General features: G+C 38.0%; 1 protein-coding gene across 8 annotated transcripts; it reads left to right on the forward strand.

Annotated features, from left to right (window-relative positions):
* On the forward strand, positions 1-25,949 carry LOC107282542 (myosin-1B-like). Of its 8 annotated transcripts, none has more exons than XM_015810340.1 (39): positions 1-204; positions 287-430; positions 1,117-1,273; positions 3,055-3,082; positions 3,832-3,949; positions 4,047-4,139; positions 4,279-4,342; positions 4,420-4,518; positions 4,620-4,723; positions 5,259-5,397; positions 5,877-5,995; positions 6,078-6,227; positions 8,975-9,145; positions 9,465-9,753; positions 10,502-10,536; positions 11,230-11,289; positions 12,136-12,223; positions 12,319-12,436; positions 13,597-13,720; positions 13,813-13,949; positions 14,827-15,082; positions 16,168-16,410; positions 16,507-16,683; positions 16,773-16,918; positions 17,007-17,097; positions 17,181-17,570; positions 18,298-18,424; positions 18,865-18,983; positions 19,541-19,737; positions 20,049-20,232; positions 20,337-20,502; positions 21,100-21,224; positions 21,718-22,026; positions 22,341-22,544; positions 23,141-23,266; positions 23,350-23,520; positions 23,609-23,713; positions 24,016-24,111; positions 25,794-25,949. In XM_015810340.1, the coding sequence occupies exons 1-39, from the start codon at positions 1-3 to the stop codon at positions 25,947-25,949; spliced, it is 5,829 nt and encodes a 1,942-aa protein (XP_015665826.1). The 8 variants fall into 8 exon arrangements, with proteins under 8 accessions (XP_015665826.1, XP_015665834.1, XP_015665840.1 ...); XM_015810348.1 differs by lacking the exon at positions 10,502-10,536 and adding an exon at positions 10,779-10,807; XM_015810354.1 differs by lacking the exon at positions 10,502-10,536 and having other exon boundaries at positions 3,832-3,958; positions 9,465-9,768; positions 11,228-11,289.

A 25,949-nucleotide genomic window follows, 5' to 3' on the forward strand; every position in this document is an offset into this window, starting at 1 on the left:
ATGTCGTCAGACGCTGAAATGGCAGTTTTCGGGCCAGCTGCCTCTTTTCTCCGGAAGTCAGAAAAGGAGAGAATTGAATCCCAGAATAAGCCCTTTGATGCCAAGACCGCCGTTTATGTGGTGAATCCTAAGGAATCCTATGTGAAAGGCATTGTACAAAGCAGAGAAGGAGGGAAAGCCACAGTCAAGACTGAAAAAGGAGAAGTGAGTAAAGGTCAAGAAACTTTTTGTCAAAAGTTAGCCTTTATTAGACAATGTCAACTTACCGGCTTCTTTTCTTTTCTAGAGTGTGACTGTTAAGGATGACCAAGTCTTTCCTATGAACCCTCCCAAATATGACAAAATTGAGGACATGGCCATGATGACCCACCTCAATGAACCTGCTGTCCTGTATAACCTCAAAGAGCGTTATGCAGCCTGGATGATCTACGTGAGTGCAGCCATGGTTTCTGTTTGCTGCTTTCTGCCAGTGCAATACTGTAGACTCAAATAATGCATGGGTAATCTCTTAAGACCAGTAAGGATCCTGCAAAATCTAAACAAATACACAACAGAGATTTTAATGATAATAGAGTCAACTGATTACTTCATGTTTTTACATGGTGTCTAGAAATGAACACATTTAGAATAACCATCATGTATTAAGAGAAGAATAAACTGATCAAAGTAAGGTTCATAAAATACAGTGTCCAGTTTTGATAGCACTGGCCAACAAAAAGCCTGTTGAAGTGCCCCTCATTTGCATTGTGAAAATAATCTATAAATCAGTTTGGTGATCACATATTTCTGTGCAAAATATTCATATAGATAAAAGGTGGGGTATATTATGTACATAAATAATGTCCATGACCTCTGCACTTCTATGGCTTGATATAGCAGTTTCTGCACAACAGAATGTGCTGTGTGCATACTTTTTTAAAAGAAACCTTTAGAAAGTATGGAACATATGATACTACCCCTTTCATGCTACACAGTAAATATTTATCATTTTTATTATTTCTTTACTTATTTTCCCTTTCCACCCTTTCCCCCTTCTATATAACTATTTCATATATGATTAATTTCCTTAGGGTTTAAAGAAAATAAATTGTGATATTTGTGTTGTACTTTTTGCAGACTTATTCAGGTCTCTTCTGCGTCACTGTTAATCCCTACAAGTGGTTGCCAGTGTACAACCCAGAGGTGGTTAATGCATACAGGGGGAAAAAGCGTCAAGAGGCTCCTCCCCACATCTTCTCCATTTCTGACAATGCGTATCAGTCCATGTTAACTGGTGAGTAGATGAATGTTTCTGAAAAAAAAAAAAAGATGGGAAAAACAGGAAGAACATGGCTTCTGGAATTCCTTTCAGACACTTAAGAATTTCAGGAGCTTGGCAACCTTAAGAATAGATATTTATTATGATCAATGATGAAAAATTTCACAAATAGATGATAAAATAAATACTACAGACAAAAATCAAATAGCAAATAACAGCAATCAAATCAACTATAAGGCCTATTATGGTTGTAGGTCATGATGCTCATAAAGTGGGTCATATGTGACCAGACCTGCTTTTACAACCATTTTTGCAGCAGTCATTAAGCAAATATGGAGTCATTAAGCAAACATCTTAATCATTAAAGGGATATCATGTTTGTAAAGCAAATCCACTGTTTGCTACGGGGCATTTTTCCTGAAAATTGGAAATAAATGCTGTTTTCAGTAAAAATGTTGTAAATTGTGCTCACATGACTGAGGTATGCTGCAAAGGCCCATAAAATGAGGGCCGGTTGCCGAGCTCCTGAAATGCAGTCAGGTGACCACAGGAGGTTGTAAGTACCTTTGGAGGGCTGTATGGTGACCTTGAATGGTCGCTAAGCAACTTGTCATAAGTTGAGGACTATCTATAGGCAATAAAATATAATATTGCCATATTCAAAGAAACAGAATGATATTTATAAGACATCTAAATGACATTGAAAACATTACACAATGCATCTAAACAGCTTTATACACAAAGCAATAAATGCAAACCATACATTGAATGGCAAAGGCTTCATACATCGGGGATTTTAAAAAATTCCCCTCATGAGCAGTGATTGAATGTAATTAGAATGTGATTATAAGAATAGCTCTGCTCTGAATCTTGGAAAAGGAAGGGAGAAGTGACCAAGTTCTTGAGCTGTTGCCCAACGGCTTGCCCATACAGATTCACTGAAGCATGTTTTGAGGATTTTTTTTTCTCCATAACCACAGCCTGATCTGCCCTTTTTTCAAAGAAGATGTTTCTTCTGTTGACTTCTCTTACCACACCAAATCAATTAACATGCTGATGGAGTAAAAGAGATTGAGTTCAGAGCCCCTTTGCATAATTGTTTCCAAATCTTTTAAGTAGGACAAAGAAAGAAAGAAAGAAAGAAAGAAAGAAAGAAAGAAAGAAAGAAAGAAAGAAAGAAAGAAAGAAAGAAAGAAAGAAAGAAAGAAAGAAAGAAAGAAAGAAAGAGAAAGAAAAAGAAAGAAAGAAAGAAAGACATGCCTCCTTAGAATCTTTCTCCTTTAAATGACAGTGAAATACTGAATTAATTCTATTGGTCAAGGTGTCTTAAAACAATTACATTGTTCTGCAAATAAAAATGGTTATTAGTGAAAAACAAATAGATGAATGCTACTTATTTAGGATTTATGACACACACACACACACATACATATACATATATGCGTATATGTGTGTTTGTATGCACATAGAACAGGGGTGTCAAACTGCAGGCCCATGGGCTGGGAGGCATGATCAGTACCAAAAACAATGAGTACCAAACACATTTTTCCTTTAAGGAATAATGTAGTGCAGGGGTGTCAAACTGCCGGCCCGTGGGCTGGTTGCATCCACCGCAGCTCTGGCAATGCAAAAAAAGTTGTGACACGTCATGACACATCACATGACACAGCAAGTTTGACACCCATGATATAGCGGATGTTCTGCTCATTTATATTTAGAATGATGTAGGTTTTTTTTTTCTAACATACCATATAATTGTAAAAAGTTACAAGTAACTTTTCAAAAAATCTTTTCAGATCGCGAGAATCAATCCATTTTGATCACGTAAGTAAGGCTTCTAAACTGGTCCACTTTTGTTCTGTTGACTTCTCTGAAATAAAATTAGGACAATTGTTCCAAAAGAAACTGCAGGACTCCTGTGTATCACTGGTCAGTTTGAATGCCGTAACAATAATGATTCCTCAACAACAATTGGCAGTTCCTAGGATTTTTCTCTAAACTGCAGTGGAGATGATTGTAGTTAAATTGGTAGAACAGAGAAGTATTTACAACAAGGATGGGGAAATTATTTTAGCTAGAACCAGGAGTGGGTATAACAACATAAGTTTGCATGAACTGTCATACAATCTTTTACGCATATATACATGCACAAATGAAGGACTGAATCCTCATCTCCATTCTACCATAAGATTTGAAACTGAGATTCATCCAATCAGCCTCCACACTTTATGATGCAACTAGATTTGGGGAAAAAACCCATCAAAACTACAGCATGGGGCAGATGAGAGAGTTACAGAGAAGAATTAACTCATCTCCGTGGCAGGCAGACTTAAACTTTGAATTTTTACTATATCTTGCAGAGCCAGAGTCAATATAAATTTTGTTGGTAGGCAGATATTGGAATGAAAGCTGCAATTTCCTATAGTTCAGTCAGGCTTACAATGCCTTTCTGATTTTCCAGGCTTGAGGGCAGATGAGGTTATCCCCTATCCCTATTTTCTTAGTTAGCTGGAGTTGGAATCACAATGAAATGATTGCTAACACATTAATGGAAGTCTTCTTTGAATTAACAGCGGAGAATCTGGTGCTGGAAAAACTGTGAACACGAAACGTGTCATCCAGTACTTTGCAACCATTGCAACTTCTGGTGAAAAGAAAAAGGAAGAATCAGCCCAACAAGGCAAAATGCATGTATGTGGGGTTTTTTTTTGTAAAAAATGAAAAGTGCATACCTAGATATTTTCTGTGATGAAACAAATTGAAATTAATCATGATATTTTCACTGAAGGGCACCCTTGAAGATCAAATCATCAGTGCCAATCCCTTGCTGGAGGCGTTTGGAAATGCCAAGACTGTGAGGAATGACAACTCTTCACGCTTTGTAAGTCTTGTGCAAAATAGAGCCAAGTACTTTCACTTGTGAAAAACTGAATGCCGTCTCTGTTTGCAAGTTAATCTCTAAAGCAGATGAAAATTATGTCTCCCAATTTTTTTAATATTATGCCTTCTCTTCTTTAAAGGGCAAATTCATCAGAATCCATTTTGGTGCCACTGGCAAACTGGCTTCTGCAGACATTGAGACATGTAAGGGATTTTTCTTTGTGTGTTTATTTGACCGTTTCCTTTCTTCCTTAACTAATTCAACTTCATTGCTTCGTCAGATCTGCTGGAGAAGTCCAGAGTTACCTTCCAGCTCAAGGCTGAAAGGAGCTACCATATCTTTTATCAGATCATGTCCAACAAGAGGCCAGAACTGATCGGTAAAGAGAATCATCCATTTGGAGGACTATTTCAACTATTAAACATTGCAAGTGTGCCAAAGGTTGAAAATGAAATCATGTTTGTGCTTCTTTTTATGCAGAGATGCTTCTGATTACTACCAACCCATATGACTTCCATTTTGTGAGCCAGGGTGAGATCACTGTTGCCAGCATTGATGATCAAGAAGAGTTGATGGCAACTGATGTAAGTCATTTGCAAAATTGAGGGTATGAAATATTAACTTGATTACATATCCATTTTTGGTATATTATTTTTTTGGCCAAATTATGTTAGGGATGAAAATATTTTTAAATGTCCCAGTAGAAACAACTTTGGTGTTTCAGTCAGAGTGCTTCAGGGAATAGCAATAGGGGAAGGAAATTCCCTTCTTCCATCTTTCTTTTAAACAAAACATATTGCTGCCACTGCTACAAAAAATGTTTTGATATTCCCCCTTTCAGATTGTTCTCTTTTTATAACGATACATTATAGTTTAGTGCTGCTCAAAAACATTCTTGATGAGGCCCTGTGGGCATGTTATGGGAACATACAGGATTTGCTATCTCCTTTTCCAGAAGGATCTTATATCTAGATGCAGTATTTCAAGGACAGTTAAAAAAAAATGACAGGCCACTAATTACTAGAATGTATTCAGTTTTCCAACTCCAAATAGGGTTGAGCATATCAGGCAGCATCCAGCATATCAGGCAGCATACTGACTATAGATTTCCTTTGCCAGAGTGCCATTGACATCCTGGGCTTCACAGCTGAGGAAAAAACAGCCATTTACAAGCTGACCGGAGCTGTTATGCACTATGGGAATATGAAATTCAAGCAGAAGCAGAGAGAGGAACAGGCTGAGCCAGATGGCACTGAAGGTATTTAACTATGGAATGACAAACATGATATGCTAAGACCCAGAATATGATATGGAGCATGCAGTACAACATATCGTTTACAGAACTGCTAGGATATTGCATTTTATTATAAGTATTTTCCTTACAAGACAAAGAAACGGTGCTTTTTAAAAGTTTAGCTTTAGAAGCAAACACATAGGAAAATGTAAATGTATTTTAAATTGCTATTTTGCTATTTGCTAGATATACCTCCTGCAAACTTTGGGAGTGTGGTCATCTCCACTCCATATAAAGCTGACTGAAAAACTGTACACATCTGCTTTAGGATTCCCCCCCCCCCAAAAAATTCAATTGTTAAAATGCTAATTAGAAGTTGGTTAAAAAAATTCTGGGTGGCATACTTGTCAAAATTAGAATCTGTTTTGGTCTTCCAGAAGAGTTGGAAATTACAGTGTTTCTAATGCACACTCATCATATCTTCCTTTCTTGACTGTGCTAAGTTGCTGATAAGGCTTCCTACCTCATGAATCTCAACTCAGCGGATCTTCTAAAAGCTCTGTGCTATCCCCGGGTCAAGGTTGGCAATGAATATGTCACCAAAGGCCAAACTGTCCAGCAGGTAAGTATTTCTAAAATTAAAGGGAAAGCTTCAATATTAAATTACATTCTTTTATAGGTCACCAATTTGTCTGTTCTTCTAGGTCTACAATAATGTTGGTGCTCTGGCTAAAGCTGTATTTGAGAAGATGTTCTTGTGGATGGTCGTCCGCATCAACCAACAATTGGATACCAAACAACCCAGGCAATATTTCATCGGTGTGCTGGACATTGCTGGCTTTGAGATCTTTGATGTAAGGAAATGAAACCTTGGGACCAAGCAGATGGTTTTTGTTATCCAGTTTTCCTATTTCAGTTTTGTTCTACTACGTTTGTTCTGAGAAGGGCTAGGGGTGACATGATATCAGTATTCCAATATCTCAGGGGCTGCCACAGAGAAGAGGGAGTCAAGCTACTCTCCAAATCACTGAAGGCAAGACAAGGAATGGATGGAAACTAATCAAGGAGAGAAGCAACCTAGAACTAAGGAGAAATTTCCTGAAAGTTGGAACAATTAATCAGTGGAACAACTTGCCTCCAGAAATGTGAATGTTCCAACTCTGGAAGTTTTTAAGAAGAGATTGGACAACGATTTGTCTGAAATAGTATAGGGTTTCCTGCCTGAGCAGGGGGGTTGGACTAGAAGACCTCCAAGGTCCCTTCCAACTCTATTATTATTATTAAATGTCATAACATAGGCTAGATTTTTTTATTTGTAATTTTCAACTGAAAGAACATTGCAACAGACTTCTGAAAAGAATGTGTCAATATGCATACACATATAATAATATTGTTGTTATTATTGTTAGTTGCGAAGTCGTGTCCAACCCATCGCGACCCCATGGACAATGTTCCTCCAGGCTTTCCTGTCCTCTACCATCTTCTGGAGTCCATTTAAGCTCATGCCTACTGCTTCAGTGACTCCATCCAGCCACCTCATTCTCTGTCGTCCCCTTCTTCTATTGCCCTCAATCTTTCCCAGCATTAGGCTCTTCTCCAGTGAGTCCTTCCTTCTCATTAGGTGGCCAAAGTACTTGAGTTTCAACTTCAGGATTGGCCTTCTAAAGAGCAATCAGGATTGATCTCCTCTAGGACTGACCGGTTTGAATGCCTTGCAGTCCAGGGGACTCGCAGGAGTCTTCTCCAGCACCATAGTTCAAAGGCCTCAATTCTTTTGCGCTCAGCCCAGGAAGATAAAATCTGTCACGACCTCCATTTCTTGGCCATCTATTTGCCAGGAATTGAGAGGGCCGGATGCCATGATCTTGGTTTTCTTAATGTTGAGTTTCAAGCCAACTTTTGCATTCTCCTTCTTCACCCGCATCAAGAGGCTCTTTAGTTCCTCTTCACTTTCTGCCATTAGAGTGGTATCATCTCCATACCTTAGGTTGTTGATATTTCTCCCGGCAATCTTAATTCCAACTTTTGATTCATCTAGCCCTGCCTTTTTCATGATGTGCTCTGCATATAAGTTAAATAGGCAGGGTGACAGTATACAGCCTTGCCGGATTCCTTTCTCAATTTTGAACCAATCAGTGGTTCCGTGTCCAGTTCTTACTGTTGCTTCTTGACCTGCATATAGGTTTCTCAGGAGACAAATAAGATGGTCTGGTACTCCCATCTCTTTAAGAACTTGCCACAATTTGTTGTGATCCACACAATCAAAGGCTTTAGCATAGTCAATGAAGCAGAAGTAGATGCTTTTCTGGAACTCCCTAGCTTTCTCCATGATCCAGCGTATGTTGGGAATTTGATCTCTAGTTCCTCTGCCTCTTCAAAATCCTTCCTGTACTTCTGGAAGTTCTCAATCCACATACTGCTGGAGTCTAGCTTGTAGGATTTTAAGCATAACTTTACTTGCATGTGAAATGAGTGCAATGGTGTGATAGTTTGAACATTCTTTGGCATTGCCTTTCTTTGGAATTGGAATGTAAACTGACCTTTCCCAATCCTGTGGCCACTGTTGAGTTTTCCAAATTTGCTGGCAAATTGAGTGTAGCACTTTTACTGCATCGTCTTTTAAGATTTTGAATAGCTCAGCTGAAATACTGTCACCTCCACTAGCTTTGTTGTTGCTCAGCTTTCCTAAGGCCCATTTCACTTCATATTCTAGGATGTCTGGCTCGAGGTCAGTGACCACCCCATCGTGGTTATCAGGGACATTAAGCTCATTCTTGTATAATTATTCTGTGTAATTTTGCCACCTCTTCTTAATTGCTACCTCTTGTACAATGTTACGAACCTCTGCCCATAGTTCTTCAGGCACTCTGTCTATCAGATCTAATTCCTTAAATCTATTTGTCACCTCTACTGTATATTCATCAGGGATATGATTTAGTTCATACCTGAGTGGCCTAGTGTTTTTCCCTACTTTCTTCAATTTAAGCCTAAATTTTGCAACGAGAAGCTTATGATCTGAGCCACAGTCAGCTCCTGGTCTTGTTTTTACTGACTGTATAGAGCTTCTCCATCTTTGGCTGCAGAGCACATAGTCAATCTGATTTCTGTGTTGACCATCTGGTGATGTCCATGTGTAGAGCCGTCTCTTGAGTTGTTGGAAAAGAGTGTTTGCTATGACCATCGTATTCTCTTGACAAAATTCTATCAGCCTCTGCCCTGCTTCATTTTGTATATATACACCTATATTCAGAATTGAACAGTTAGCCAGTTTGGGGAAGCTCTGCAATGTACATGACCAAGAAAGAAAGTAATTTAATTAGCAGTTCTATATGCAAAAGAGAAAATAAACCTATAGCAATTTTATTTAGTCAAAATTTAGTATCATTCTGTTTATAGTATCTACAATTATCCTTCAGGATTTATGGGTGATGGGTTTAATGCAGAAACTTAGAACAATTTTTGTTATAACTCAGAATTTTTTATACTGGTATTATCTAGACAAACAGATGAAAAATACTTTACAATTAAATATTTGGACACCAACATTATCCAATACATTATGTGATTTTGAAACAAATTCTTCCTTTTTCTCTCTCCTAAGTACAACAGCTTGGAGCAGCTCTGCATCAACTTCACCAATGAGAAACTGCAACAGTTTTTCAACCATCATATGTTTGTCCTGGAGCAAGAAGAGTACAAGAAAGAAGGAATTGAATGGGAGTTCATTGATTTTGGAATGGACTTGGCTGCCTGCATTGAACTCATTGAGAAGGTTTTGATCAAAAGTTATATTTAATTTTGCAGTAATTTCAACTAATGATTCTTAACTGCCTTGGCATAAGTGAGCTGTACCCCTAGTTAAAGCTACAGTTTGGATATATCTTTTATGGTGCAGCTATATTTGTAACAATGTTTCCCTACTCAAGATATTTTAAATGCTTGTTGTGCTGTTAATGATATTGCTTCATAGACTATCACAAGAAAGCCATTGTTTTTGGCTGAAAATGACTAACTATGACATTATTTGAAGTAGTACATAATAACTTAGTTAGTCCATGTAGTGGCCAACTCTCTTTCACTTTGTTTTACAGCCCATGGGCATTTTCTCCATCCTGGAAGAAGAGTGCATGTTCCCCAAGGCAACAGACACATCTTTCAAGAACAAGCTCTATGACCAGCACCTTGGCAAGAGCAACAATTTCCAGAAACCCAAGCCTGCCAAAGGGAAAGCTGAAGCTCATTTCTCCCTTGTGCACTATGCTGGCACTGTTGATTACAACATTAGCGGCTGGCTAGACAAGAACAAGGACCCCCTGAATGAAACCGTGGTGGGTCTGTTTCAGAAGTCTTCCATGAAGACCTTGGCCTTACTGTTTGCTGACCGTCCAGCGGAAGGTAATTCTTAACATTTGAAACAGATTCATAAACATCAGAGTCAAAACAACTGCCCATGGAAGGAATAGTTCAGTGCTATCCCTAGATGATATTTTTTTTTACAGGTTAGGGAACCCTCAGCATAGGAACTCATTTCCGTAAACCTAAAAATGGGAAAATCAGATAATTTGCACTTGATGTCCAAAAGACACCATTAAAATAAATTGCTGTTTTGTAAATGATGATGTCCCAAATGGCAACCATTTTGTGAATGGGCAAACCCTCAACAGCCATTTTGCAAATGACCACATTCTCGATATTTTAAATGTGCCCATCAGCTCCAAAAGGTGCAGACTGCCTTAACATGTTTAAAACAGATATTTCCTAATACTTGCTTAACAAGTAACATTACATATATATGTACAGTAATGCTTTATAGTTTTTTAGCTTTTCCTAAAGACCCTTGGCACATCCTTGCCCCATGTTCTATAAATAATTCTAACATTAATATTAGCTAAAGTACTTACGTTTCACCTTTTCTCTGAGAGTTTTATCCTCATGACAACCCTATGAGATTGATTAGGATGACAGACCAAGACTAGCCAAGTGACCCACACTGACCAAAAATCACTTGCAGATACAGAACTTTTATTATACATTAGAAAGCTACAACATTACATTACTTTTTGACCTAATCACCATTCAGATTGAGGCACTTGTCATAACGTCTTACAAGTTTTGAAATTCCTTAGTAGTAGTCGCTTGGCGCCAAATCTGGGCTCTGGGGGGGTGGTTGATCAAAAACATCCCAATGGAACTGCTTCAAAAGTTCTTAGGTGTGTCTAGCAGTGTGCAGGCAAGCATTATCGTGAACCAACACCACACCGGAAGTCAGCATGCCCTGACGCTTGTTATGGATGGCTTGTCTGAGTTTTCGTAACGTTTCACAGTACACGTCTGAACTGATGGTCGAATCACACTCCATAAACTTCACTAGCAGTACTCCTTTGGCATCTTCACATTTGGCGGGACTTTCTATGGCACCACTTCCGGTGTGGGTGTTGGGTGCGTCTAGCACACTGCTAGATGCACCCAAGAACTTTTGAAGCAGTTCCGTTGTGATGTTTTTGATCACCCCTCCCATAGCCCAGATTTGGCACTGAGCAACTACTACTAAGGAATTTCAAACCTTATAAGATGTTATGATAAGTGCCTCAATTTGAATGGTGATTATGTCGAAAAGTAAAGTAATGTTGTAGTTTTCTAATGTGTATAATAAAAGTTCTATATCTGTGAGTGTCTGTTATTGATAACCAAATGGAGGTTTATTTCCAAATTGCCCTTGTATGTCTTGTTCAACAAACTGTAACACAACAATGTGATATACCTATTGTTAGTTACTGTGCTGTAGGATAAATTATTAAGCCCCAGATAACTGTCTAATTGTGGTCCCCCCACCTTTTCTTTTTTTTTTTTCCAGAGGGCAAGAAGGCTGCCAAGAAGAAGGGCTCTTCCTTCCAGACTGTGTCTGCCCTTTTCAGGGTATTGAACTCAGATGTCTTATCCTTTATTCCTTGCAGGAACGATGTGCCTCTCTGTATAAACTGAGGATATCTGAGGGGGGGGGGGATATCTAGAATAAAAGGAAAGATGTACCTCTGTGATAGAATACATGCTTTACTGTCACACACACACAAAACACATTTTTGGCAATTGCAGAATTGAAGATGGGAGAGCCATTGTCTGATTCTTGATTGACAGTGGTTTTCCAAGGGAGAAGATGGAAGAGTCCACCAAAGTTGAACATAGGACAAGAGTCCAACTGCAAAGCTTTTGCCAGTTGACTTTTCTACATAAATTAACTTTGCATAAAGCAGCTTTCAATATCCATAAACTGATAGACCAATAAACATATTTAGCCCCCTCAGAGGAAGAAAAGCAAGATAAGAACAGTTGAATATTAGGCTATAGTATTCTAGAACAATAGAAGTCCCACCAATGGTCCTTAAGAGAATACATCACAGTAAAGATTATAGAGACTGAATCCAGTGCACAGCTCAGCTCTTTTTCTTTTAAGCCCTGTTATTAAACAGTTCTTAATCATAACAGCATTTAATTAAAATATCACCCATGCTCTCAAAAGGTAAAGAACATGCACTGTCCTAAAAAAGTCAATCAATATACTACAACATAAATGTCATCTGACACAGAATAGAGCAAAAGTGTTAAATTATGACAATGGTGGTTTGTGAGAATGTGGGGAAAGTTCACAGTAAAAATTTTTTTCTGGCTACCTATGGCAAAATGTGGAGTTTGCTCTTTAGTTTTTTTCTTAACATATAAAGTTGCTTTTTTAAAAAAAGTAAATTTTGCCTTCAAATCCTACAGGAAAACTTAAACAAGCTGATGACCAATCTGAGGAGCACTCATCCACATTTTGTGCGCTGCCTCATCCCCAATGAAACTAAAACTCCCGGTAAGATATAGAACTGTGTTTGATTTTAAAAAGAAAAATGTAATCTACGTTTTGTATGCATAGCAACATCTTTTTTTCCCCGTGGTTTTTCTAAGGTGCCATGGAACATGAGCTTGTATTGCACCAACTGAGATGTAATGGTGTACTTGAAGGTATCCGAATTTGCAGGAAAGGCTTTCCCAGCAGGATTATTTATGCTGATTTCAAACAGAGGTCAGACTGGTTTCTAGCTACCGACTTGTTTGGTTTCTAGCTGTTTTAATGTCTCCATCTTAGAGCAATTTACATTTTAGTGACTTGAATTATTGAATATAAATAGTGCCATACGGTCTAGGGAGGAGCAGAGAGACCTAGGTTTTCTGATCCTACCTTGGGCATGGAAGCCAGTTGGGTGAATTTGGGCCAATAATTCTCATTCCTAAAAAGGCAATGGCAAACTATTTGAGAAAATGTTGCCAAGAAAGCTTCAGGGACAGGTCCATATAGTTGTCAGGAGTACTGCATATTGTTTATTAAATAAAATCATATAATTTATATTAAGAATTTAAGGGAGAAAACATCAAAATCTTATTACTTCCATTCATAACTCATCATTATATAGAATAGAATTGGGGATATGATGAAGAATTACACATTTGGTTCAGGAGTTTCAGATGTTTATTTGTACAGACTTGAATAATTCAACATATCTGTACAGTATGTATTATTTTGTGCTAACAAAGTATTTAGAAGCATGATGACAAGTTGACACTGATAAATCTCTAGAAAAGTCAATCATATTGGCCAATCTCTTTGCTTTAAGGAAGTAGTCATAGCTGGTAGGTCTGAGAGTTTGTTCTCATGCTGATTGGAAAGACTTTATTAAACGGCAAATATGTGTACACTTTCTCTTTACTAAACACAAATTTCTAGTCCTCTAAACTGAAAACCCAGGAAGAAACAGTAAACAGTTCTGCTGTCATCAGAATTGAAAGCAGGATGCTTAGTAGAATTTTTGAGTATGACCTAAACTTTCCTAGTAATAGATACCATTATTCAGAGTTGCTAGGTTATCAACAATGTCACCTGAGGGGCTAGGTGTGTGTATGTGTGCAAAATTGGCAAGTTAATAAAAATGTATCAAAATGCAACACTCATGCTCTTTTGTACATACTTCAGTGTTGTATACAAGTTTTGGTCTTCCCCATAGACATTACGGGTTCACATTAGAGAATCAGACTGTATGTTTCTATATAGGGTGGAGAGCAGGAGGTAGTCTGAATGTTGATAAATTTTTCTTTGGATGTTTATGAAAATGAGTTTCATCCCTATGGGTCTTCTTAATATCATGGTTTTCAATGTTAGGCAACTGTAATCTCTGCTTTCTTTAATAGATACAAAGTTCTGAATGCAAGTGCCATCCCAGAGGGACAATTCATAGATAGCAAGAAGGCTTCTGAGAAACTTCTTGGATCAATTGATGTCGATCATACCCAGTATAAATTTGGCCACACCAAGGTAAGGTGACTGTTTGACTCAGAAAGACAACATTGATTATGGGGACAATTATTTATTTATTTATTTATTATACTTTCTCTTCCACACCCGAGGTGTTCTTCAAAGCTGGGCTTCTGGGTCTTCTAGAGGAGATGAGAGATGATAAGCTGGCACAACTGATTACACGTACCCAAGCTATGTGTCGTGGATTCTTAGCAAGGTTTGAGTTCAAGAAAATGATGGAACGAAGGTAAAGTTTTGCTATTACAAATAAAATGAGACATACATAAAGAGACACATATAGGGATCACCTTCAATACCCAAAGAGACAACTTATGAACTATGGACCATACTGATGGTTGGAAAACCACTGTAGCATGCACAGCAGACTATAATATATAGTATAGAACATTTAGGAACATTTAGCAATAATAGATTTGAGAAGTCATGTATGCATGATGTAAGTAGCCATGAAAAATCTCAAGTCCTCAGGACAGTTCATTGTACAACATGGCAGAAATTATGCATTCAAAAAATATATTGCTCAAAAAAATAAAGGGAACATTTTACCATGGAACTGAAGGGGTTTGCGTTCCCTTTCTTTTTGTGAGCAGTATATATTTACCTCATATTTATCTGTGTAGACCTTTTTCTAAAAATGCACTTGAAAAGATTTGTGAAGTAGCATTAATCTCTATTTCTTACATCTTATATTCTTTAACTTACATTAGTGAAAAATTATATAAATGCAATGTAGTATTTTTGTCAAGAAAGCAGAATTCTATTTGGGCAAATCCAAGTGTTGAATGTAAGATTTATTTGTGCCTATCCCATTTTTAAGTCTTTATTTTTGTATTTACTCCAAGAGAAATAAATTTGGCATTATTTAAAATCTGATGAAATGACAGTTGCCCAATATATTGTACAATATATCCAACTAATGCTTTATCTTGCATTAATTAGATATATTGTACAACATATTGGTCCACAGTCATCAGATTTTAAAATATTTTCAAATCTTGCAACTGATTAGATTGGTGATTAAGCAGAGAGCTTGATTTTATATTATATATGTATATACCAAATTTCTTCTAAACTTTATCAGTTTTATTTTGCCCTCCTTCCAGAGAATCCATCTTTACTATTCAGTACAATGTTCGTTCATTCATGAATGTGAAGCACTGGCCTTGGATGAAATTGTACTTCAAGATCAAGCCCCTGCTGAAGAGCGCGGAGTCAGAGAAGGAAATGGCCAACATGAAGGAAGAGTTTGAACAAGCAAAGGAAAACCTTGCCAAGGCAGAGGCCAAAGTGAAGGAACTAGAGGAAAAAATGGTGTCCCTAACGCAGGAGAAAAATGACTTGCAACTTCAAGTCCAAGCTGTAAGCATGTTAGATTTTAAATATTGTTGTTTGATTAAACAGTCCAATATAGTTTAGCAAGCAGTACTTCAAAGCTTGCAGATGAAACTTCATTGCAGTTTTTGGTTGGGATTATTAAGAGATTTCCTCATATTGCTATCTGCATTCAAATTCATATTTACTTATTCTATGTCTGCAATACTGTTACACAGTGTTGTAATTAAGAAGTAAATGGCTTAACACAGACATGTCAAACACAAGGCTCGGGGGCCGGATGTGGCCCGCAAAGTGGTTTCATGTGGCCCGCAAAGCCATCCTGGAAACAGTGAGGGAACGGCCCCCACTGCCTTGGCCCTGGCCCAGGCCAGCTGGGAGCCAATGTACAATTTTGTGGTGGCCCTCTATGCTGAAACACATTCAGTCTTAGCTCCATAAGCCCCCGCCGCATGGCCTGAGAGGAACAGTGAGGCTCCTCCAGTGGACCATGCCTTGGCACTTGCCCTGGTCCCACCCCCTTGGCACTTGCCCTGGTCCCACCCCCAGAGACCCTCAGATCTATCCCACTCCTGCCCAGGCCCCCACAGGCACCCTTGACGCGAACGATGTAGAGCTGGCCACACCCACCCAGTAGGCCACACTCACTCCATCCACGCCCATCCAGTAGGCCACACCCACCCTGGCCATACCCACCCGGCCCCCTGAGGGCAACCACAATGCTGATGCGGCCCTCAATGAAATTGAGTTTGACACCCCTGGCCTAACACATAAAGATATGTAAGAACTGTATTGTAATAGGTAAACTATTTTTGCTTTTATATTTAACTAACAAACTATTAATATTCATTAAAGAGACAGTTACAGATGGGCAGCATCACAAATCAATAAATACTGAATATATTTTCTGCATCATATTGACTTGCCCAACATACTGTACAAGAACAATTTACCTTTGATTATTGTTCCAATTAATATAAAGAGAGTTGATCCCTGTGCATATTTTTTTAGTAAAATGTGACTTGCTCAATTAGAGTAGGGAATTTTGTATATATGTGAATATTTTAATTAGGAATCATTTTTTTAAAATAACCTATACTTTCCTTACATAGGAGTCTGATGGCTTGGCGGATGCTGAGGAGAGATGTGATCAGCTCATCAAAACCAAAATCCAGCTGGAAGCTAAAATTAAGGAGCTGACTGAGCGGGCTGAAGATGAAGAAGAAATGAATGCTGAGTTGACAGCCAAGAAGAGGAAACTGGAGGACGAATGCTCAGAACTGAAGAAAGACATTGATGATCTTGAGCTGACACTGGCCAAGGTGGAAAAGGAGAAGCATGCTACAGAAAACAAGGTACTGGCCAAAAATATATCAAAATTAAATCGCTACCTACTGTTGCCATTTCACAATACATAGAGCATCTTAACCCTGTCTGTTCAACTTCTAAAGGTGAAAAACCTTACCGAAGAGATGGCGGTCTTGGACGAGAACATTGCCAAACTGACCAAGGAGAAGAAAGCCCTGCAAGAGGCCCATCAACAGACCTTGGATGATCTGCAGGCAGAGGAGGACAAAGTGAACACTCTGACCAAAGCAAAGACCAAGCTGGAGCAGCAGGTGGATGACGTAAGTACCCTATCATCTCCGGAGAAGAATTGGGCTGAGGTGGAGGTACTGCTTTGATGGGACAATCACTCTGGTCTCTTTGTGTTCAGCTTGAAGGGTCTCTGGAGCAAGAAAAGAAGCTTCGCATGGACCTTGAAAGAGCTAAGAGGAAGCTAGAAGGGGATTTGAAGCTAGCTCAGGAATCTACAATGGATTTGGAAAATGATAAGCAGCAGCTGGATGAAAAGCTGAAGAAGTAAGTAGTAATGCCTATTTTGATGGACTTTTGTGCTAAATGGAGTTTTCTGATTTTGAGGCTAACTATTATATTTTGTTATAAAAAGGAAAGACTTTGAAGTCAGTCAACTCCAGAGCAGGATTGAAGATGAGCAGGCCCTGGGCGCCCAGCTTCAGAAGAAGATCAAGGAGCTGCAGGTCTGTCATATAATCTTCATGAATGGAGAATTAAGCTCTCTGGGTGCCAGTTTCAGGGTTCATGGTTGCCTCTCTTTTTCTAGGCTCGTATTGAGGAACTGGAAGAGGAGATTGAGGCAGAACGGGCATCTCGCGCCAAAGCAGAGAAACAGAGGGGTGATCTCTCCAGGGAACTTGAAGAGATCAGTGAGCGTCTGGAAGAAGCTGGTGGAGCAACTTCAGCTCAGATTGAGATGAACAAGAAACGTGAGGCAGAATTTCAGAAAATGCGTCGGGACCTTGAAGAGGCCACATTGCAGCATGAAGCCACGGCAGCTGCCCTCCGCAAGAAGCACGCAGACAGTGCAGCTGAACTTGGGGAACAAATTGATAATCTGCAGCGAGTGAAGCAGAAGCTGGAGAAAGAAAAGAGTGAACTGAAGATGGAGATTGATGATCTTGCAAGCAATATGGAATCTGTCTCTAAAGCTAAGGTATCCTATAGAAGTGTAGACAATGTCTCTGTTAGGCGCAGTCAGGATACAATTCAAATCATTTGATTTAAAAATGTGGGCAAAACAGTTTTCAATAATTCTTATGCATATGTAAGCATTTGCATATATAAAAAATAAGGTGCCATAAATAAGCAATTAACACGTACATTGAATCTCCAGATTCTAAAATAATTTTAAAAGATACCCATAAACATTTTACATACAATTCATATTTGTGTGTGTTACAACAGACGATATGCTTATCTGGATAATTTTTAAGCCATTGTGTATAAAATTTACACATCTCAATTTTATACATCTCTCACTATCTATTGATTGTTAAGAGCTTGGCACTTGATTTTTAAAAACTGCTTTGTAATTAATCATCTTTCTGAAGCAAATTCTGGCACTATACTCTTTGTATACTGTTAAAATTCTAAAAGACAAAAGGTTATCTAGAGATATTCTAAAACAGAAAGAACTATTTTAGTACTATTGTGAATTATAAGATGAATACATTTCCTCCATCTTCCCCTTTCCTTTTTGATTCTAGTGTAATACTGCTAGCATCCGAGGAAGCCAAAGTACATGGGGGGGGGCAGCCTATTTTATACAGATAAACATTTTATCTTTAAAGAAACATTAAAAGTCTCTGCTGGGAACTGTGTGCTCAATATATGAAAGGCTACTTTCCTTTTTTTTTTTTTTTTTGACATTTTACATTTAGGCAAATCTTGAGAAGATAAGTCGTACATTAGAAGACCAGCTCAGTGAGCTTAAATCAAAGGAGGAAGAACATGTGCGCACAATTAATGACCTCAATGCTCAAAGAGCACGTTTGCAGACAGAAACAGGTAATACAGAAGAACAAATTGTGTTATTCTGTAACATTTTCCCATTATAAACATTATTTCATTTATAGTACTTGAATCCTCCTGATTCCTTCCTTCCTTCCTTCCTTCCTTCCTTCCTTCCCTCCCTCCCTCCCTCCCTTCCTTCTTTCCTTCCGCCTAGAGAAATTTTCTTGGCCTCATTTTACCTTTTCTTTCCAGGACTGAGAGTGTGGCTGAAAATCACCCAGCTGGGTTCATGCCTAAGGCAGAACTAGAACTCACAATTATCCAATTTCTAGCCTAGTTGTCTTTAATCACCACACCAAACTAGTTCCCCTCTTGTTTCTATACCTGCTTGAAATTGAAAATAAATCTACTAATTTCAAGATAATTTATAATATTAGTTATTCTTGCTTTTGTGACTATTATAAAACTAACTATAATCAAATGTCTTTTATTAGGTGAACTGTCCCGCCAAGTAGAGGAAAAAGATGCATTGATTTCTCAACTTACAAGAGGCAAACAAGCCTTCACACAGCAGATTGAGGAACTGAAGAGGCAGCTTGAGGAAGAAGTGAAGGTGTGAAATTTGTCTATGTATTGCATAAATCTTAGCCCAATCTTTTGGTACTGCAGCACTGTTGTGAATAATGTGTGCCTTGATTTTATAATTATGTTTTTTTACATTTTAAACTGTTGTTAGACATCCAGCATCATGAATTTGAGATGGGTGGCCAAGTAGATGATAGATAGATAGATAGATAGATAGATAGATAGATAGATAGATAGATAGATAGATAGATAGATAGATAGATAGATAGATAGATAGATAGATAGATAGATAGATGGAGAGATGGAGAGATGGAGAGATAGAACAGCTCTGTAAGTTGGGTATTAGATAAGTTCAGATATGGAATGAACTATGACCCATGAGAATTTAATATATTTGTTTTATATTTTAAATTGACATTTCCTCTTCAGCAATTTTGTCAATAAAGTAAACTAGACAATGTAAATATATTTCAGACATATTAAGTAAATAGATTAAAAAAAAATCAGACACATAGTAAATGTAAAGCGCAGAGAAGGTAAAAACAGAATTCTGAAAATCACTGTTATTAATTTTTTTTATCTCAGGCCAAAAATGCCCTGGCACATGGCTTGCAGTCAGCTCGCCATGACTGTGATTTGCTCCGGGAGCAGTTTGAAGAGGAGCAAGAAGCCAAGGCTGAGCTTCAACGGTCATTGTCTAAAGCCAATAGTGAAGTTGCTCAATGGAGGACCAAATATGAAACAGATGCTATTCAGCGCACAGAAGAGTTAGAAGAAGCCAAGTAAGTGAAAGTGTGTTTGTGTGTGGCACAAATGTGTCTGTGAAACAGAAATTAATGACATCATTAATATGTAAACATTAAAACATCAAAATACATCTTGTAGATGTGAGGGGAATTTGTCTATATATACATTTGATTATAAAATGGGTCTGTATGTAAGTACTGAGGTCAGGTTTTGTGCTTCTGTCAGAGTGATGGGTACAAATGGTATTATTGCACATGATAACATGAAAGAAGGCTCTTACACCAGTGTGTTGAGATATTATGATCCCAGGCCTCCCTAAATATTGTCTATAATTAAATTCTATCAGGAAAAAACTTGCTCAGCGTCTGCAGGACGCTGAGGAACATGTAGAAGCTGTGAATTCCAAATGTGCTTCCCTGGAGAAGACCAAGCAGAGGTTGCAGAATGAAGTGGAGGACCTGATGATTGATGTGGAAAGGTCCAATGCAGCTTGTGCAGCTCTAGATAAGAAACAGAAGAACTTTGATAAGGTAATTTGAGCTGCTATTATCATTACTGTTGTTTTAAAAGTGGAATGCACTGCACACAAGCTTTAAATTTAGTTAACTTATTTCTTGCTGTTTTTGTTTTTTAGATTCTGGCAGACTGGAAACAAAAATACGAGGAGACACAGTCTGAACTGGAAGCTTCCCAGAAGGAATCTCGGTCTCTGAGCACAGAGCTCTTCAAGATGAAGAACGCATATGAAGAATCCTTGGATCACCTGGAAACTCTGAGGCGCGAGAATAAGAATCTCCAGCGTAAGCTGTTTTTCTTCTAGTCATGGATAGAACTATGAATCTATTAACTGGGAGAGCTAAGAAAAGAAATCAGATGATGCAGAACTGCCTCTGAGTTATTGTGTTGTTTGAGGCAAATAATGTACCTCATTTGAGGTGACCATGGATGGTCATATTATTTTAGCACCGAATGCAGAAAATCCCTTCAAGTGTTTTTCTTCTCTAAAGTAGTAAAAAAGACCATAGCAACAGCAATTAGCTGATGTTTTACAATATTGAAATAAACATGTCCCATATGGTTGAAACGTCTTCATACTGTCCTTTAACCCAAGACTGGAATAAGCATGAACATATATTATTATTATGTATGCTCTTGGTTGATGTGGCAAAATGCAGAGTCATTGTTTTTGTCTTGTTTAACTTATAAAACTCTTTTGATAATTAGTTGTTATAAGAAAGCAAATATAAACTTTGCTTTATGCCAATGATCCAACAATGCTGAACAATTCAAATATTAATTATATTTACCCCATAAACTGAAGAGCAAGGATGATTCATGAAAATTGCCAACTCTGTCCATAATTTCTTATTTTTTTTTCTCTTGTGTGAAATTAACAGAGGAGATATCTGACCTAACGGAACAGGTTGCTGAGGGAGGAAAGGCCATCCATGAACTGGAAAAAGTGAAGAAGCAGATTGAACAGGAGAAGGGTGAACTCCAGGCTTCCTTAGAAGAGGCTGAGGTAATCATGTCATCATTCACAGAAAAGCAACAAACATTTTAAATAATTAAACAGGCTACTTAAAAGACTGTAAGAAAATAACTGGACACTTACCAGATCAGCACAAAAGCCCATTTGCCCTACTAGTTTGTTGACCAGCAGGAAGTCTAATCAGATCATGAAAGTCCTTTGCACTTCTTGGCTTCCCAAAAAATCTATGCAGTATGATACTGACTCCCAATCTGGAAACATCATGACAAGCAGACAGTAATTGGTCTGTTATCACAGTATTTAGTAGCATGCATCCATATGCTCATTGTTATTTTTTTTCTAAGAATAAAAATTTCATTTTTAATTTTTTTTTAAATTTTCTGAAAATAGATTAATTGGATGAATCTTAATTCTGTTCAGGATCATGCAAAAACAACCGTCTGAATCCATTTTTCTCCAGGGAACATGAACTTTTGGAAGTTCCTATTGTATGACTATATAAATTTATCTTTTATGCTTTAAGGCCTCACTGGAACACGAAGAGGGCAAACTCCTGCGCATCCAACTTGAGCTCAACCAGGTGAAATCTGACATCGACAGAAGAATTGCAGAGAAGGATGAAGAAATTGATCAGCTGAAGAGGAATCACCTGAGAGTGGTAGAGTCCATGCAGAGCACGCTGGACGCTGAGATTAGGAGCAGGAATGATGCCCTGCGGCTTAAGAAGAAGATGGAGGGAGATCTGAATGAAATGGAGATTCAACTGAGCCATGCCAACCGTCAAGCTGCTGAAGCACAAAAGAACCTCAGGAACACACAAGGACAGCTCAAGGTACATAATTACTTCTATGTTTTATGTATTTATTTATTACATTTGTTTGCCATCGATCTCACCAAAGGGCCACTCTGGGTGACTTACCACATTAAAAACAATAAGACCACAAAAATAACTATTTCTAATGGAAATACAAATTGTAATTTTAATTAAAAGATGGGGAGGCATGGAGCGGGATGCATGGAGTGGGGAGTGGGGAATCAACTATTAGTCCATCAAGCACCTCCAGCATGATATTCAAGAAAAAGTTGCATTTTTTTTCTTGTATTGCTAACATTTCCCAAGACAAATATTGCCATATCCTGTTTTAGGATACTCAAATACATTTGGATGATGCTTTGAGAAGCCAGGATGATCTGAAGGAGCAAGTGGCCATGATTGAGCGCAGAGCAAACCTGATGCAGGCTGAGATTGAGGAGCTCCGGGCAGCTCTGGAACAGACAGAGAGGGCCAGAAAAGTGGCTGAACAGGAGCTTCTGGATGCCAGTGAACGTGTGCAGCTCCTCCATACCCAGGTAAGTAAGCAATCATAACATTGATGAATTTATTAATGTAAGAAGGCAATCATGCAAACTAGATATGAACTAGCAGAGGTTTATGCTTTTAAAAAAAAGAATGATGTGATGTAGATTCCCATGAGAGCTTCATATATACATTTGCTATTTATCTGAAACTTTTCCATGTTGCTCTTTAATTGAAAAACACAGTGTAGTAGTAAAGAGCGAAAAGCATCTCCGCATCAAAGCTTGCATTTTAAAAAGAATAACTAAAGAAGATAATCGGTGAAAATAAAACAAGAAATTAGGCAAATTTGGCACCAGTTCTTAATATTTATATAATAAATCTCAGCCCTGCCAGACTGAGCGTAGTTGGTTCTACCCACAGCAGAATCAGTGGAGGCACTGTTCTGCCACGTCAGGTTCTTCTGCAACTTGATTACAGGGAGGAGACAATAAAGCAGGCTAGTCTCATCATAATAGCATAGTTTGTGTAGTGTATTTTTAATAACTGTAAATATGTTCAGCAATATTTTTTTTACAAAAGAATAGAATCCAAATGATAAAATCGGCCTTGTTGGTTTACAAAAAGTCTGTTTTTCCCCTTCAAACAGAATACCAGTTTGATCAATACCAAGAAGAAGCTGGAAACAGATATTTCACAATTCCAATCTGAAATGGAGGAATCTATTCAGGAGGCACGCAATGCAGAAGACAAGGCCAAGAAAGCCATCACAGATGTGAGTTGGAATGTTTTTCTTTTAAAACTGCTTAAAATTGGCCTGAATGGGCTTCTGAATGGTAGTTATTTCTCTGTAAACAGGCAGCTATGATGGCAGAAGAACTGAAGAAGGAACAAGACACCAGTGCCCACTTGGAGAGGATGAAGAAAAATCTAGAGCAGAGTGTGAAGGATCTGCAGCACCGTCTTGATGAGGCAGAACAGCTGGCAATGAAGGGTGGCAAGAAGCAGCTCCAAAAATTGGAGCACAGAGTAAGTATTCCTTGTATGCACCTTCATGCATTTCTAACCCTATAATAAAGCTTATTGATGGAAGGGCTAAATGTTTATTGTATTCCAGGTGCGTGAATTGGAAGCTGAAGTTGAGAATGAGCAGAAGCGTAGTGCTGATGCCATCAAAGGTGTTCGTAAATATGAGAGACGAGTGAAGGAGCTGTCTTACCAGGTGACTTACCTTTGAAGGATAATCAGTATTCATCTCTCTCTCTCTCTCTCTCTCTCTCTCTCTCTCTCTCTCTCTCTCTCTCTCTCTCCCTCTCTCTCTCTCTCTCCCTACCTACCTACCTACCTTTCTACCTTTCTACTTACCTACCTACCTACCTACCTACCTACCTACCTACCTATCTATCTATCTATCTATCTATCTATCTATCTATCTATCTATCTATCTATCTATCTTCTTCATCATCATCATCATCATCATCATCATCTATATTCTCATGTTATGTTTTTTTCTACTTTGTTCAGTCTGAGGAAGACAGGAAGAATGTTCTGAGACTCCAGGATCTGGTGGACAAATTGCAACTGAAAGTGAAAGCATATAAGAGGCAATCTGAAGAAGCTGTAAGTATTTTTCTGAAGTTGGAGTTGCTTGAACTAGAATTGTGAAGGAGAATACTAAAGAAGGACTAAAGTTTTTGAATTGGTTATTACAAACCAAATTAATCTTCATATGGCACAGTGAATTGAGGGACATAAAGCATAGAAACAAACGAAGGTTATTATCACTGATTGAAGAAGGGGATGTAGAAGGCAAAGGAAACTTGCATCAATAACTAATTTTATATGAAATTATATGTGTGTGTGTGTGTGTTATTTTTAAATTCTAATTTTTATATGAACATGCATGTTTTTCACTAAATATTAAGGATATTAATCCCGATCAGGATGGAGTATATTAATAGAGGAGAATATTTGGTCCTTGGTGGTCTCTGAGTTTGTTTGCTTTCTTGCAGACGTTTCATTACCCAAACTAGATAACATTATCAGTGCTAGACTAGCACTGATGATGCTACCTAGTATGGGTAATGAAACATCTGCAAAAAAACAAGCAAGCTCAGAGACCACCAAGGACCCCTCATGGAGTATATTTCTAGTACGATTCTTGGAGAGTATAGTTTAGCCTATAAAGACTAAAGATCTGAAATCTTATCTCTCAGGAACCATTTGGGCCATTTGCCTTGGCCTTGCCTCCTGACAGTTAAGACAATGGTTTGCTAACTTAGACTACCATCATCTCTCTACTAGGGCAGCAGTTCTAAAACTGTTTGACACAATTACTTTCTTCCCAGTTTTGAATAATGTTGTTTCCCCCTCCCCCCCTCCCCCACAGAAAACAGACTGTGTTGCTTTACACAAGTGTTCCAGCAGGGGCAGTTCCAAAATGGACCTTTCACTCACAAGCTTACAAATTGCTCCATTAAGCCAAAATATGTCTAAATTTTGCCATTGGTAGTAAGCCCCTGTTATAGGAAATGCCTAACTTGGCATCTTCTCCTTAATCCTGGTGTGTATGTGAGAAAGGGCTCTCAATGTATGCGCTGCTTTTTTTGGCAATTAAAAAAATGAAAAATAAGTAATCATAGACCTTTTATGATTGAAAGGGACATTGGATGTCTTCTAATTTTTGCATTTATATAAACTAGCTACCTCCTTATAGGCAGCAAAAATCCAGTTTATAATTCCAGTATATCTTTAATGCTAACAAAATCCAAGAAACACTATAATTAGACAAAGATTAATACATTCTGAAGGACCATTTTTTTAAGAATGTTTATTTAACTCCCATATAAAAAAGGTATTCTAAAAATATATCTAAATGGGAAAATATTTTCCATCATTTTAAACCCTCCTATGTTTTCCAATCCTTGCTTTTTACCTTACCTTTAAAATAATCTATTATTGAGGGAGAGGGTTAAAATATCTACATAGCATTTTTGGATTGGTAGCTTTATGAGCTTTTCATCCTGATGGGATACAAGGGAACAACTTCCTGCTGCTATTTGGCAAGGAACAGAAGAAAAAGATTCACTTGTAGATTTGAAGTAAAAATTATTTGGATGTGACACGAAGAAAATCTGAGGAGATATTCTGTTAGAGAGATAGAAAGAGGAGCTATTTTGGTTATACCTACATTTCCTTCCTCTTTAAAAAAACACAATTGTACTATCTAAATATCTAAATTTTTGTCAATGTTTGTCAAGAAATGGAAAATAATAATTATTAATTTTAATAATGATTTTTAGGAGGAAATTTCCAACGTGAACCTTTCCAAGTTCCGCAAGATTCAGCATGAGCTGGAAGAAGCTGAGGAACGGGCTGACATTGCTGAGTCTCAGGTGAACAAACTCAGGGTGAAGACCAGAGAAGTGCATAAGAAGGTGGTTGTAAGCGAAGAATAA

This window comes from Protobothrops mucrosquamatus, unplaced genomic scaffold (genome assembly GCF_001527695.2).
Source record: "Protobothrops mucrosquamatus isolate PMUCROS unplaced genomic scaffold, P.Mucros_1.0 scaffold_36, whole genome shotgun sequence".
Taxonomy (NCBI): domain Eukaryota; kingdom Metazoa; phylum Chordata; class Lepidosauria; order Squamata; family Viperidae; genus Protobothrops; species Protobothrops mucrosquamatus.

Bases quoted from the DNA above. Each gene is read 5' to 3' on its own strand.
- LOC107282542 (XM_015810340.1), top strand. From the start codon at position 1: ATGTCGTCAGACGCTGAAATGGCAGTTTTCGGGCCAGCTGCCTCTTTT. The intron at 9,146-9,464 runs GTTTTGATCAAA...TTTGTTTTACAG, and splicing joins GCATTGAACTCATTGAGAAG to CCCATGGGCATTTTCTCCAT. The intron at 20,503-21,099 runs GTAAGCTGTTTT...TGAAATTAACAG, and splicing joins CGAGAATAAGAATCTCCAGC to AGGAGATATCTGACCTAACG.